The 16,163-nt window shown below is 44.5% G+C and overlaps 1 protein-coding gene across 10 annotated transcripts in view; it reads right to left on the minus strand.

Moving 5' to 3' along the window:
* ccdc102a (coiled-coil domain containing 102A) overlaps nt 1–16,163 on the minus strand; it is a 155,644-nt gene that overhangs the window by 125,176 nt on the left and 14,305 nt on the right. For all 10 annotated transcript variants that reach the window (XM_077619538.1, XM_077619518.1, XM_077619529.1 and 7 more), the window contains one exon: nt 4,324–4,568. In XM_077619538.1, the coding sequence (XP_077475664.1) occupies nt 4,324–4,568 (245 nt within the window). The remainder of the gene's footprint in view (nt 1–4,323; nt 4,569–16,163) is intronic.

The following is a 16,163-nucleotide window of genomic DNA, read 5'->3' on the forward strand; positions in this document are numbered from 1 at the left end:
CCGCTGTTAAATAATTATTTTAAAAATAAAAAAAAGTTCGCAACCGGATGACAGATGAAAGTTGCGGCGAAAAATGGCGGAAGTCAGGGTACCGCCTCCTCTTCTGCGCCGCAATGATTGGTTCTCACCATACCACAGAAGAAGAAAGCAAAAGTATAGATGCCTCTGTGGACACACGTGCCGGTCTTTCCTTTTCCCTGCGTGTAGCGTTTAGCATCGTGTACGGAGAGTGAATTCCAGCTTTCTTTGTTTGGATTTTACACTACAACGAAAAATGTCTCCCAAGCGTCTAGGACCACCCAAGGCTTCATTTGATGCAAAGAAAAAACGGAAGATGATGACGGTTGTGGAAAAAGTTAAGTTGCTCGACATGCTGAGAACAGGAAAAAGTATGTCGATGTCACGCGCCATTGGATTGGATTGGATAACTTTATTCATCCCGTATTCGGGAAATTTCGTTGTCACAGTAGCAAGGGGGTGAGGATGCAGAAATAGGAAAGGCATTTTAGACATAAATAGATAGGTAATAAGTGGGTTAATAAATAAATACATGAATAAATATATAAATAAATAAGCATGTTGCTGAAATATATATATATATATATATATATATATATATATATATATATATATATATATATATATATATATATACATACATACACATACATATATATATAAGCACACATATACATACATATAGATGTACATGCATGCATACGGTAGGTCTTAACACACAACCAATTTTTTGTTAAAGAGCCTGACAGCTGATGGGAGGAAGGATCTGCGGAAGCACTCCTTCCTGCAATGAGGGTGCCACAGTCTATTGCTAAAGGAGCTTCGGAGGGACTCCACAGACTCATGCAGGGGGTGGGAGGTGCTGTCCATGATGGACATCATCCTGGCCAGCATCCTCCGCTCTCCCACTTCCTCCACAGAGTCCAAAGGACAGCCCAGAACAGAGCTGGCCCTCCTGACCAGCTTATTCAGCCTGTTCCTGTCCCTCTCCGTGCTACCGCATCCCCAACAGACCACTGCATAAAACACTGTAGATGCCACCACAGTGTCGTAAAAAGTCCCCAGCAGTGTCCTGTAGACTCCTCAGTAGGTAGAGGCGGCTCTGGCCCCTTTTGTACAGGGCATCTATGTTTGTGGACCAGTCTAGTTTGTTGTTGAGGTGAACACCCAGGTACTTCAAATTCTCCACGATTTCAATGTCTGTACCCTGGATGTTCACCTGAGTGGTCTGTTGAGGATTCCTCCGAAAGTCGATGACCATTTCCTTTGTCTTACTGGTGTTGATGGAGAGGTGGTTTTGCCTACACCAGTCAACAAAGGCTGTGATGACTCCCCTGTACTCCAGGTCGTTCCCGTCCGTCACTCGTCCAACAATAGCGGTGTCGTCAAAGAACTTCTGGAGGTGGCAGGTGTCTTTATTATGTTTGAAGTCTGATGTGTAGAGGGAGAAGGGGAGTGGGGAGAGCACTGTGCCTTGTGGGGCCCCCGTGCTGCAAGCTACCACATCAGACGTACAGTCCTGGAGTCTCTCATATTGTGGTCTGCCCGTGAGGAAGTCGATTATCCATGCGGCTAGGTGGTTGCTTACTCCAGCCTCTTCCAGTTTCCCTCTCAGTAGGACCGGCTGAATGGTGTTGAACGCACTGGAGAGGTAAAAAACATCATTCTCACCGTGCTTCCCGTGTTCTCCAGGTGTGAAAGAGACCTGTGCATCAGGTAGGCGGTAGCATCTTCCACATCTATGCCTGGACGATAGGCGAACTGCAGAGGGCACAGCTCTGCATTCATCAGGGGGCTGAGGTGATTGAGGATGATCCTCTACAATGACTTGATCAGGTGAGAGGTTAATGCTACCGGCCTGAAGTGGTTAGGCTCCCTGGGGTTCGCAGTATTTGGAACTGGGACCACACAGGAAGTTTTCCACAAGGTGGGGACCTTCTGCAGACTGAGGGTGAGGTTGAAAATATGCAGAATAACTTTGCCAAGCTGATCCGCACACTCTCTCAGTAGTCTGGAGCTGAGGCCGTCTGGACCAGTAGCCTTCCTTGCCTCGATCTTCTTTAGCTGTTTTATCACCTAAATGACAGTAATGCAGAGACCGGTGGAAGAGGAGGAGGAAGAGGAGGAGGAGAATGAGGGGGAAGAGTTACTTCTGGTCTGGGGGATCAGGGGAGTGGGGGCAGGACTGAATTTGTTAAAGAACTGATTCAGTTCATTGGCCCACTCCCTGTCTCCGGACTCCGGGTCTCTCTCACTGTTGCCTCCATGGCCCGAAATGGTCCTCAAGCTCCTCCAGACCTCTTTGGTGTTGCCTCTCTGGAGTTGGTTCTCCAGCTTCCTCCTGTAGATGGTCTTTCCCTTCCTTATCTCTCTTCAGCTCCTTCTGGACCATTTTCAGACTTTCTTTTTCTTTCTCTTTCTCCCCAGACCTAAAAGCCCTCTTCTTCTTGTTTAGGAGGGCTCTTAGATCCATTAGGGCGTCAATGAATCTACCATGTATCTTAGCTCCTGGCAAAGACCCTTAATGCGAGCCTCAACCAGGCACTAGTGAGCCCCGTGAATTTTCAGCAAGCAAGGGTTGGTTCAAAAAAATCAAAAAGATGCATTGCTGCCTCTGTACTGGATGGGCAACAGCACAACAGCTTGGATTATGAAAGCTTTCCATAATGTGTGGTTTTATAACTGCTTAATCCCGAACGCGAAACTGTATACCTCGCCGAAAGGTGCTGGATTATACAATCATCAACCTGTTTTTTTTTATTATACAATCATCAACCTGTTTTTTTATTATACAATCATTAACCTGTTTTTTTTATTATACAATAATTAACCTTTTTTTTATTATACAATACATTTTTTTTCAAGATGGCGCCGTTAGGTGGCATTAACTCAAATCAAATCAAAAGCCTTTGTTGTCATTATACACACCTGCATAAAACGAAATTGGTGGTACTAGTCCACTAACTGCATTTTCCCAGTAAAAACATGAATAAGTAATATAAAAATATAAAAAGTCACGTCCGGGCAAGGTAAATTCTAAAACATTGCACAATCTAAGATATTTCACATTTTACTGCACAACCCAAAGTTATTGCGCAAGGGACTGTGTGTCATGCTAGTGCAAGTTCAGAGCCCTGATGGCTCTGGGGAAATAAAACTGTCCCTGAGTCTATTTGTCCGTGTTTTGTGAGACCTGTAGCGTCTGCCAGAGGGCAGCAGCAGGAACAGGTTGTGACCAGGGTGGTATGGGTCCCTAACAATCTTCCCGGCTCTGCTGAGGTAGCGAGGGCTGGCAATGTCATCCAGTGAGAGTCCGACCACAGTGGTGTCATCGGTAAATTTGATGATGGAGTTAGAGTGGTGGGTCGGTGTACAGTCGTATGTGCACAGGGAGTATAGAAGAGGACTCAGTACACAACCTTGAAGGGAGCCAGTGCTCAGTGTAATGGAGGAAGAGAGGTTATTCCCGGGCTGCCATTGATGGTAGACTAACATTGATTTTTACTATAATTTGGACAACGCCGGCGGCGGGCCGGATTAAAAATCCTAACGAGCCGCATATGGCCCGCGGGCCGAGGTTGAAAAACTTGTACACACACGATCCAGGGGCGGGGCGAGCGCGCGAATCCCGTTTCGGCGAGGACCTCCGTTCGGCCGAATGAACGTTCGGCCGAATGTCCATTCGGCGACCTGCCCGTCTGTCAAACGTCTGTCGGCGAAACGTCTTTAGGCGAATCATCCGAGTACCCATGATGTCGCTCACATTGGTACTCAGTGCGCTCAGGGAGGTTGTCTTTCTGCCCAGACCAACGAAAAATTAGAGGGAACATTGGCCGTGACACAATGACACGACACAATTACGTCATGACAAAATGGTGCCCATGCATGCGCCGTGACGTCACAACTCAAGTGAATGGTGATACGGTCATTTATTTTAAAATCGAGAGAAGGTAAAAAAATGTATTTGAAATTCATGAAAAAAACGCATCTTCCATAAAACGCAAAAACGTTCCCGTCACTGCTCGGGGCACGGCCATCTTAGTGAGGTCGGGGCACAGCCATCTTAGCGAGGTCGGGGCTATGTCTAGTCTACATTATCTGCAATATTCGAGAGATTACTGTAATTTTCATATAATGCATAAGGCATAATTTAAAACTAGGTAGTTTGTTTCATTTATAAAAAAATATTACTTTTCATCAGTTTTTTTATAAATTAAAATCATGATCACATCTAACATGAGGCAGGTTTAAAATTTACTTTGTGTAAAGGTACAAGTAGTGATTAGTTGCGATATTGTGACTCACTCTCTCTCCTTCAGCAGGAGTTTCTGGGACTCATCCAGACGAAGCTGTAATGCATGGAGTTTGTCATCCTCTATGGTGCCGTTGCCTCCCCACACCTGCCATTTGTATTCTTGACGGCTGAGACCAGAACATGAGCAAGTGGCTGATTGAATAATTTCAGAATTTCCTCTCTGGTTGTTCCGGGCCCTTTGATTGTTGGCCACAGGAGTTTGTAAATGGAGCACGGACTGAAGAAGAACTATTTTCTGTTGGGGAAAAGTAACAGTGGTAAACAACCCAATGAATGAAAAAAGTGATCAGCGGATCCAAACTCCACTGATTCCCGATGAATACTGGCACAGACAAGTTCAACTGTGGGTTAGGACCCGTTCATATAGTGACACTGGCCAGATAAACATAAAGTGACACATTACAGTTCTGTTCAACACTCTCCGTTCATACGACACTGGAATTCCTTCATTCATTTTTCTTCCATACCGCGCATCCTCGAAGGGGTTGCGGGGGTTGCTGGAGCCTAACCCAGCTGTCTTTGGGCGAAAGGCAGACTACACCCTAAACTGGTCGCCAGTCTGCCATAGGGCACACAGAGAGACAAACGACCATCCGCACCCCCAATAATACTGCCACCAGGGGGAATTGAGCCCACGCCAGCCCGCAGCCAATTCAGGCGAGTGAACCTCTACACCATGAGGCGGATGACACTGTGATTGCATGTGAAAAAGACATTGTATTCATCCAGTTCAGTAGAGGTCAGTGCAAATTTACAATAGTACGACTAATACACACACCGTATTTACGTGCATATAAGCAGCATCTGCTTGTTAGAGTTATCATTATTATAACTTTGCTTGAAATATAATCATTATATATATGTGCTTGCAATGAACCTTAGTAATATTAAAAAAGTCATTTTCAGTACATCTGCTTGCAACTGTGATAAACAACGGGAAGGTCACTCCCCTGTTATTTGGACTTCTCAAAACAATTGTTCACACCGAAACATCGTTCCCTTGGGATCCGGAAAACTTTCAACAATTGTTTTGAGAAACATCGACCTCTCACACGGTCGCTCACACCGAAGATCGCAGAACTGTAAATTGTGTTGAGAAGCATCGGCGGCTGAAGGTGGTTCACATCAAAACTCTCTTGGGAAGATTCGACAGACCCACAATTGTTTTGAGAACTGAGATGAATGTTGTGAATCTTATGGAATAAATTAGCAAGAGAGATATCGAGTCATCAGAATGATCTTGACCGGAGACGTTGTGTGGATCGATTCTCTCTTGCAAGAAAAACCAAAGATGATCGTCCTGTCTCTTTTGTATTACAAGTTGCATTTGGAAATACCTATTGGTGAACCTATCATGCGTATAAGCCGCACCCTGAAAATTGCCTTAAAAAAAATTTAAGTTTACAATTTCTCGCATATAAGATGCAAACAAATGATGTGTCCAAATGTGTTACGTTGAAGGGAAAATCTTAAGAAAAATCATCACAAGTGGTATTTCTGAGATACTGGATGAATCAAAAGCACATTATTAGGGTCAATATCATAAGGAAGTTAATATGCCTGTCTTTATAAATGCAAAATATCAAATTATTCAATTTGAAAAAAGAAACAAGTCTATCTTGATGAGAACCTGATGCTTTCTAATTACAGAAATTACAATTTTCTTACCATTAGTTTAAGATGTTGTGGCAGCCATATTGCTTCTAATGTCAAAATATCTCAATTCTTTCGATGGTTCATATTACTCCAATAGTTCTTACTTTCGAACAAGAAATACAAGGAAAAAAAATTCAATATTAGCGAGTAAGTTTAGCGTTGCGATGTTCTTTGATAGCGCTCATCTAACAGATACTCCGGTCAGAGAGATTTTATGCAAGATACGTACGTTTTTTTTATTTCATTCATATACGTCAAAATACATTTTGTTTAGCATTTTATCTGTCTATCTTTTTCTCTATTTTGAAATAAATGAAAGTATCGGCCGAATTCGCTTACATCGTGACGTCACGCGCCGACGCAGCGGCCATTTTCTTCGTGACGTCATCATGTCACGGCGCCGTCAATTTGTAGTTTTTTGCAAGTCATGTTTTTATTCGCATATAAGCCGTTGCCTCGATTCAGTCATCTTTTTTTGTCCGACAAAAGCGGCTTATATGGTTGGAAGCAAAACCTGCACCCACAGCGGCCCTCCAGGATCGGTTTCGGGACCACTGCTTTAGAACCTCGCTATCCTCTACTGGGCTCTCACTGGCTGTCTCACAACAAACACTATTCATGTTTTAAGATGCTCTTACATACCTGTACAGCTCCGCTAAATGCTCTCCTTATTAATGATCGCAATTCCCCTTATTAGCGATTCAAAATCGGCCCTGCTGGAACACCACCATCTGGTGGACAAACATGTGTATTACGTCTCCCATTCTAACGGCCGCGGAGGGAACTATTTCAGCGGGGCAGGGCATATTTTTGCTGGGATTTTTGGCCATTATATCCATTTTAAAACATTAATAAATCATTTACTTATACGTTTCTCTCATTTAGGTGTTTCTCATATCTTTCATAAATAATTTAGAAACTTTGACCAATATTAAATTCTACAATTTTAAAGGGTTTAGTTGGCAGTTGTGTGAGGACCATGGAATGAATTTGAGAATTTACATATAAAGATCTGCTCTACTCACGAAATTTTCAAGTTACAAAAAAAGTTCTGTAACCAATTAATTTCGTAAGTAAAGGTACGACTGTATAGCCACCGATGGTTCAGTGGTTCTCCCGCTTGACTTCGGTGTGGACATTATGGGTTCGATTCCCACTTGGTGGCATTGTGATTGTGAGCGTGAGTAGCTCTCCATTTCATTGTGACATGAGATCGGCTGGCAACCAATTCAGGGTGTCCACCGCCTGCTGCCCATGATTGTTGGGATAGACTCCAGCTCCCTCCGCGAGTAAAGAAGATCAATGAGTCGTGTGGTATGCTGTGATGTGGTTCAGTGTAATGTAATATACTAAAAGCACAAATAAAATTAAAGAAACCAGTGGAGAGACTGAAATTAATACAAACTTTCAGGGGGAAAAAACTGTCAAAGTAAGCGGAACATAAATGTTTTCCTTGCTCGCTAAAAAGTACAGTGGGGCAAATAAGTATTTAGTCAACCACCAATTGTGCAAGTTCTACTTGAAAATATTAGAGAGGCCTGTAATTGTCAACATGGGGTAAACCTCAACCATGAGACAGAATGTGAAAAACACAGAAAATCACATTGTTTATTTTTCAAGGAATTTATTTGCAGATCATGGTGGAAAATAAGTATTTGGTCAATGCCAAAAGTTTATCTGTTTGTTATGTACCATTTGTTGGCAAGAACGGAGGCCAAACGTTTTCTGTAACTTTTAACACTTGCTGGTATTTTGGTCAATTCCTCCATGCAGATCTCCTCTAGAGCAGTGACGTTTTTGGCTGTCGTTGGGCAACACAGACTTACAAATCCCTCCACATATTTTCTATGGTGTTGAGATCTGGAGACTGGCTAGGCCACTCCAGGACCTTGAAATGCTTCTTACGAAGCCACTCCTTTGTTGCCCTGGCTGTGTGTTTGGGATCATTGTCATGCTGAAAGACCCAGCCACATCTCATCTTCAATGTCCTTGCTGATGGAAGGAGATTTTCACTCAAAATGTCTCGATACATGGCCCATTCATTCTTTCCTTTACACAGATCAGTCGTCCTGGTCCCTTTGCAGAAAAACAGCCCCAAAGCATGATGTTTCCACCCCCATTCTTCACAGTGGGTATCGTGTTCTTCGGATGCAATTCAGTATTCTTTCACCTCCAAACATGTGAACCTGTCTTTCTCCCAAAGAGTTCTATTTTGGTTTCATCAGACCATAACACATTCTCCCAGTCCTCTTCTGGATCATCCAAATGCAAATGCTCTCTAGCGAACCGCAGCCGGGCCTGGATGTGTACTGGCTTCAGCAGGGGGACAGGCCTGGCAGTGCAGGATTTGAGTCCCTGGCAGCGCATTGTGTTACTGATAGTAGCCTTTGTTACTGTGGTCCCAGCTCTCTGGAGTTCATTAACTAGGTCACCTCGTGTGGTTCTGGGATTTTTGCTCACCGTTCTTGTTATCATTTTTAAGCCACGGGGTGAGATCTTGCATGGAGCCCCAGATCGAGGGAGATTATCAGTGTTCTTGTATGCCTTCCATTTTCCAATAATCGCTCCCACAGTTAATTTTGTTACACCAAGCGTTTTACCTATTGCAGATTTAGTCTTCCCAGCCTGGTGCAGGTCTACAATTTTGTCTCTGGTGTCCTTCGACAGCTCTTTGGTCTTGGACATAGTGGAGTTTGGAGTGTGAGAGAATGAGGTTGTGGACAGGTGTCTTTTATACTGATCATCCGTTAAAACAGATGTTATTAATACAGGTAACGAGTGAAAACCTCGTTAGAAGTTAGACCTCTTTGACAGCCAGAAATCTTGCTTGTTTGTAGGTGACCAAATACCGTACTTTAACGACTATATGGCGCACCGCATTTAAAGGCGCAGTGTCAGTAACGAGTGCTATTTCTGTATTTGACGCACACACACAAGACGTACCGGACCAAAACACGCAGCCAGGCATGGAAAAACATACACCAGCTTAAACGTACAGACATGCTAAAAACTCGTTTTTAAAAAGTCAACGGAAGCAAAACTGAGTTCGGTTGTACTTCATTTAGCCATTTTACAATGTACTCACGTTTTTTGATCAATCATCACCCACAAATCCATCAAAGTCCTCATTTTCTGTGTCCGAATTAAACAATTGTCCAAATGATTCATCAAAAACGCCGGGTTCCCTCTCTTCGTTGTCAGAGTCACTCACATTGCCATGTGGCTACACAGAAACGATGCCGGCTTTGGCAAAAGCTCGAACAACAGTGCAAGCAGACACGTTAGTCCAAGCAGCCACAATCCATTCGCAAATAGTGGCGTAACTAGCCCAGCGCTGCCTCCTACTTTCCGTAAAGCTGTGCCGGCTTTGGCAAAAGCTCGAACAACAGTGCAAGCAGACACGTTATTCCAAGCGGCCACAATCCATTCGCAAATAGTGGCGTAACTAGCCCGGCGCTGGCTCCTACTCTTCGTAAAGCTGTGTCGGCTTTGGCAAAAGCTCGAACAACAGTGCAAGCAGACATGTTAGTCCAGCGGCCACAATCCATTCTTAAAAACACCCCCTCCGCATGCCTGACTCCACCCACATCCGCCTTTTCTCTATATAAGAAGCGTGTCGGCCGGAAGTGCTCTCAGTCAGGCTTTGGAGCGAGCTCGGAGCATACACACGGCACTCCGCATTAGAAGGCGCCATGTCTATTTTGGAGAAAATTTAAGACTTTTTAGTGCGCCTTATAGTCGTGAAAATACGGTACTTATTTTCCACTCTAATTTGGTAGTAATTTCTTTAAAAATCAAACAATGTAATTTTCTGTTTTTTTTTTTTACACATTCTGTATCTCATGGTTGAGGTTTAACCATGTTGACAATTATAGGCCTCTCTAATCTTTTCAAGTAGAACTTGCACAATCGGTGTTTGACCAAATACTTATTTGCCCCACTGTACATGTATTGCGGGTGCACGAAGACTGATTGTAGGCTGCCAACTTGGAATTTTTGCGTAGCAGTTACCTTATTTTCTCGTATATATGCCATATTTGTAGCTAAAAAAAAGATACCTGAATCAAGGGTACGGCTTATATGCGCACAAATTAGACTTGACATGCACGAAACTGCAAGGTGAAGAAAACGAAATGCCATAACGACAGGAAATGAAGCTGATAGGATCAATTATTTCAAAATAGAGAAAAGATACAGATAAAATGCAAAACCAAATTTCTTTGGACATCTGTGAATGAAATTCAAGAAAACAAAAACATACTGCATAAAACGTGGAAAAAAACTTACTTGTGCCTGTAGATGCTCTCTCAGGGCGCCGCCATCTAACCAGACGCGAGTAGCATTGATACATGTGTTTCTAGTGTTTACCATGTCATCTCTGCTCACGTGACTTCCTTTTTCCGCTTTGATTTTTTTTCTTTTTATTTCTTGTTCCAAAGTGACTATATCAGTAATATGGACGGCCAAAAAATCACGATATTTTGTTCGACATTAGAAGCAAGGAATGGTAAGAAATAATTTCTGTCATTAAAAAGCATCAGGTTCTCGTCAAGATAGACTTATTTCTTTTTTCAAATTGACTAATTTGATATTTTGCATTTAAAGAGACAGCCATATTAACTTCCTTATGATATTGACCCAAATAATGTGCTATCCAGCAGATAATCCTTTCGATTCATACAGTATCTCAAAAACGTGCGATCTCATCTCTCTCATCTCATCATCTCCCGCTTTACCCGAGGTCGGGTCGCGGAGTCAACAGCTTCAGCAGGGAGGCCCAGACTTCCATCTCCCCAGCCACTTCATCCAGCTCTTCCGGCAGTAACCCAAAGCGTTCAAGGGCCAGCCAGGAGACATTGTCTCCCCAGCGTGTCTGAAGTTGGCCCCATGACCTCCCAGTGGGACGTGCCCTGATCAGATGAAGGAGCCAACTGATCTGGCTCTTGATCCAGAGGAGCAAGGACTTTACTCTAAGCCCCTCCCGGATGACCAAGCTTCTCACCTTATCTCTCTGTCGATCTCCCGTTCCATTCTTCCCTCACTCATTAACAAGACCCTGAGGTACATAAACTCCTCCACCTGGAGAAGGTGCTGATCCCTGACCCGGAGAGGGCATACCACCTTTTTCCGACTGAGGAACATGGTCTCAGATTTGAAGGTGCTGATTCTCATCCCAACCGCTTCACAATCGGTTGCGAGAGTTGGAGATCACGGCTTCATGAAGCCAACAGAACATCATATGCAAAAGGAAGGGATGAAATACTGAGGCCACCAAACCGGACCCCCTCAACACCAGAGCTCCACCTGTCCATAAAAGTGATTAACAGAATCGATGACATAGGACAGCCCTGGCGGAGTCCAACCCCCACTGGAAATGGATCCGACTTACTACAGGCTACGAGGAGCAGACTCACACACCAGTCATAAAGGGACCGGACCCCGCATAACAGGGGTTCTGGAACCCCATACTCCCCGGGGGACACGGTCGAACGTCTTCTCCAAGACTGGTTGGGCGAACCTCCATACCCCTGAAAACGCTGCTGAGGGCATAGAGCTGATCCACTGTTTCACGGCCAGGACGAAAACCACACTGCTCCTCCCTAACCCCTAACCCTAACCCTCTCCAGTATCCCAGAATAGACATTCCAGGGAGGCTGAGGAGTGTGATTTCACCGATAATTGAAACAACCACCCGGTCCCCCTTTTTAAAAAGGGGAACCACCACGCTCTGCCAATCCAGAGGCACCGTCCCTGATGTGCACACAATGTTGTAGAGGCACGTCAACCAAGACAGCCCCACAACATCCAGAGCTTTTAAAAGGCGGAACTTATCCACCCCCTGGGGCCTTGCCACCGAGGAGATTTTTAACCACCTTGGTGACTTCAACCAGAGATAAGAGAGTCCGCCCTAGAGTCCCGCGGCTCTGCTTCCTCATGGAAAGGCGTGTCGGTGGAATTGAGGAGGTCTTTAAAGTATTCGGCCCGCCAATTCACAACATCCCGAGTCGAGGTCTGCAGCGCCCCATCCCCACTACAAACTGTGTTGATGGTGCACTGCTTCCCCATTATGATATGTGGGATGGTGGAGCAAAATTTCCTTGAAGCCACCCGGAAGACGTTCTACATGGCCTCACCGAACTCTTCACATTTTTGCCTCAGAGACGACCAGAGCCACGTGGCGCTTGGCCACCCTGTACCCGTCAGCTGCCTCTCATGGGCGAAAAGGGCCCAATAGGACTCATTTTTCAGCCTGATGGCATCCCTTACCGACAGTGTGCACCAGCGAGTTCTGGGATTGCCGGCACAGCAGGCACCGACCACCTTGCGGCCGCAGGTCAGGTCTGCCGCCTCAGCGATAGAAGCGTGGCACATCGTCCATTCGGATTCAATGTCTCCCCCCTCTTCCTGGACATGAGAGAAACTCTGCCGGAGGTAGGTATTGAAACTCCTTCTGACAGGGGACTCCGCTGGGCGTTCCCAGCAGACCCTCACAAAACGTTTGGGTTTCCCCAGCTGCACGGGCATCTGTCCCCACCATTTACCTGAGTGTCCAAGACATGTGGCCACAGGTCAGATGACATGACCACAAAGTCGATCATGGAACTGCGGCCTAGGGTGTCCTGGTGCCAAGTGCACATATTGACACCCAACAATAGAAAACCACTCGGATTCTGATCAGGGGGCCGTTCTTCCCAATCACTCCCCTCCAGGTCTCGCTGTCATTGCCCAAGTGAGCATTGAAGTCCCCTGAAGGAGCATTCTCCAGCCCCCCTTCCATGGACTCCGAAAAGGGTGGGTACTCCGAACTGCTGTTTGGTGCATACGCACAAACAAAATTTAGGTCCCGTCCACCCACCCAAAGACGGAGGGATGCTACCTTCTCGTCTACCGGGGTAAACCCCAACGCACAGGCACCGAGCCGTGGGTATGCCAACACCCGCTCAGCGCCTCTCACCGTGAGCAACTCCAAAGTGGAAGTTTCCAACCCCCCTCAAGAGGAGTGGTACTGGAACCCAAGCTGTGCGTAGAGGTGACCTTGAGACAGAATTTCTCAACCTCACGCACAAGCTCGGGCTCTTTCCCAACCATTGAGGTGACATTCCACATCCCAAGAGCCAGTTTTGGCAGCCGAGGATCGGAGCGCCAAGGATCCCTCCTTTGGCTGTCCCAACTGTCGACAATCCAATGAACCACAATGCCATCCACCCACCACAATCCAATCCAATACAATCCACCACAATCCAATCCAATACAATCCACCACAATCCAATCCAATCGACCAGAATACAATCCACTACAATCCAATCCATATTAATTAAATCCAATCCAATCCATTGCAATCCAATCTAATCCACCACAACCCAATCCAACACAATCCACCACAATCCAATCCAACTCAATCCACCATAATCCAACACAATACAATCAGCCACAAACCAACACAATTCAATCAGCCACAAACCACCGGAATACAATCCACCACATTCCAATCCAACTCAATGCATCATAATCCAACCACCATCCAATCAAATCCACCACAATGCAATCCACCACAATCCAATCCAATCAATCCACCACCACAATCCACCAGAATCCTAACCACCACAATCCAATACAATCCTCCACCACAATCCTATCCAATCCACCACAATCCAATACAATCTTCTACTACAATCCTATCCAATCCATCACAATCCAATCCCATCCACCACAATCCAATCCACAATGTAATATTTCTTTCTTTGTACTTTAATGTTTTTACAACTTTCTTCGTTCTATAAGATTGGTTTCTTTCTGCTACTTTTTTGGAACCATTCACCCATTGTAATAACCATGGGATCATCAGAGCAACACCTCGATGCCGCTGGAAATACGGAGCTGGACAAAAGTGCCGACAGAAGAAGCGATGCTTCAGACTAATCATTTAATCTATTATTATGGAGAAAGTGAGATCCCTCCCCGATAAGATGGAAGAGCTGTCGGCGCTTACCAGGCCGGAAACAGAGTATCGGGAGTGTTGTACTCCGTTACTATTGATTCTTCAGCTCAAGACTACTGAGGGACTGTGCAGATAATCTTGAAAGAGTGATTCTGCATATTTTCAACCTCACTCTGAGGCTCCAGAAGGTCCCCAGCTTGTGGAAGACTTCCTGAGTGTGGTTCCAGTTTTATCTAGATACACAATGTCTTTTTCTGTGTCTGTATTTGTTCTTGGTACTGCAACCAAGATGGCACCGCTCAAGTAGCAGCCGGTGGCAGTAGCTCCGTCCGCTCTTACTCGTTTCTTTGTTTTAAAGATTTTCTTTGTTTTAAAGATCTTTTTTGATAAAATTTTAATATTCGTTTTCACAACCTTCACGATTCGACTCCACGCATCGTGTGTGTGAGGCAGTCATTCTTCTATTATCTTAGTTTTTTTATGCTAGTCCTGGACATTTTTTGGAACCATTCAGGCCTGGAAGGCTACCAGTCCTGTTGTCCAATCAATCCGCCACAATCCACTCCACCACAACCCAATCCAATCCACAACCCAATCCAATCCACAACCCAATCCACCACAACCCAATCCACCACAACCCAATCCACCACAACCCAATCCACCACAACCCAATCCACCACAACCCAATCCAACCCACCATAATCCACCACAATCCAACACAATCAATCCACCTCAATCCAATCCATTTCTCCACCACAACCCACCACAATTCAATGCAATAAATCCACCACAATCCAATATACCCCAATCCAATCCTTTACCTCAATCCACAACAATCCACAATCCAATTCAATTCAATTAATTTGAAGTGGAGGTGATATGGGGATTATAAACACCTCCCTGAATTGAGTTTTTGGAAATTGGGATGTCTGAGGTTCTGAATACTTTTCTTTATGAAAGAGTTCCAAATGTCCCCTATTTTTCCCAATTTAGTTTCCATTGTATTAGTTTGAGGACTCCAAATTATGTACAGTGGTACCTCGAGATACGAGCTTAATCCGTTCCGGGACTGAGCTTGTATGACAAGATTCTCGTAACCCGAGCGGAAGTTTCCCATTGAAATTAATGGGAAACAAATTAATTCGTTCCAACTCTCTGAAAAAAACACCAAAAACAGGATATTGGATTGAAAAAAATGTTTTATTTCTTATAATTTGCCATATATTGACAAAGTAATAAATAACGAGTGGTTTGATAGTAATAATGTGTTTAATAGGAGTAAAATTAGACACATTTCGCGGAGGGTAGACAGCGGCATACACGAGGCGGGGGGCTGTTCGGGGGGCTTTATCCACGGCAACAAACGAGGCCGACTCGTAAACGAACAAACAAATTTAAATTAACTTGGATAACTATATACAGACACTCAACGTTTAATGTAACTTCAAACAAACCTAAATTCTAAATTTGTTGTAATCTTTTTTACCTTACATAGTTCTACGGGTTGACACCACCTGGCCGCTCCGCCAAAGTCTTCAAAACGAACGCATCAAGAGTTGTTTGTTTTTTTCTACCCTTCAAAATATATTTCGATAATGTCGCATACAAATGTCATCACAATAGGATAACGCACGACCACTTGCCAACGAGAAATAGTCTTTAAAGAACGATCGCGGGAGATTATTTCCTTAGAAAGAATAACAGGAAATACAATAGTTGACCTTACCCACGTATTGATTGTGGGTAAAGAAGTTTTATTCTGAGAAAGGTTGCCATTGCCTATGGGTGTTGTGTGCACGAGTATACTTCATTAGCCAGAAAGCCCTCTTTTTGCCCGCGCGTTGTGCGTTTCCTGGTCCTATGAGAAACTCGTCTGAATTAATCGTTCCGTGCTCGTAGATATTGTTATACACGAAAGATATGCAAAAAAAAAAAATGCCATGGCCAGCTGGCTTGGTCGCATCACGAAATTTTGACCGCATCACGGGCGAATTATTCGATCGAAATTTCCCCCGTAAGACGAGCATTTTGTATGACGAGCGGTCGTATGACGAGGTACCACTGTATATGTATTGAACTTTCATTTTGTTGCTTCCGTAACTTGTCTGTTGTCATCTTAACTCTTCTTTTCCCCAACGTTTTGTAAGCTTTGTTTGTTTCTATACTGTGTAAATGAACTTAACTTGCACTCCAATGGTTACGGTAAAACCTCTATTTGAACGGCACCTTGGTGGA

Source organism: Stigmatopora argus, chromosome 2 (assembly GCF_051989625.1).
Source record: "Stigmatopora argus isolate UIUO_Sarg chromosome 2, RoL_Sarg_1.0, whole genome shotgun sequence".
Classification (NCBI taxonomy): Eukaryota; Metazoa; Chordata; class Actinopteri; order Syngnathiformes; family Syngnathidae; genus Stigmatopora; species Stigmatopora argus.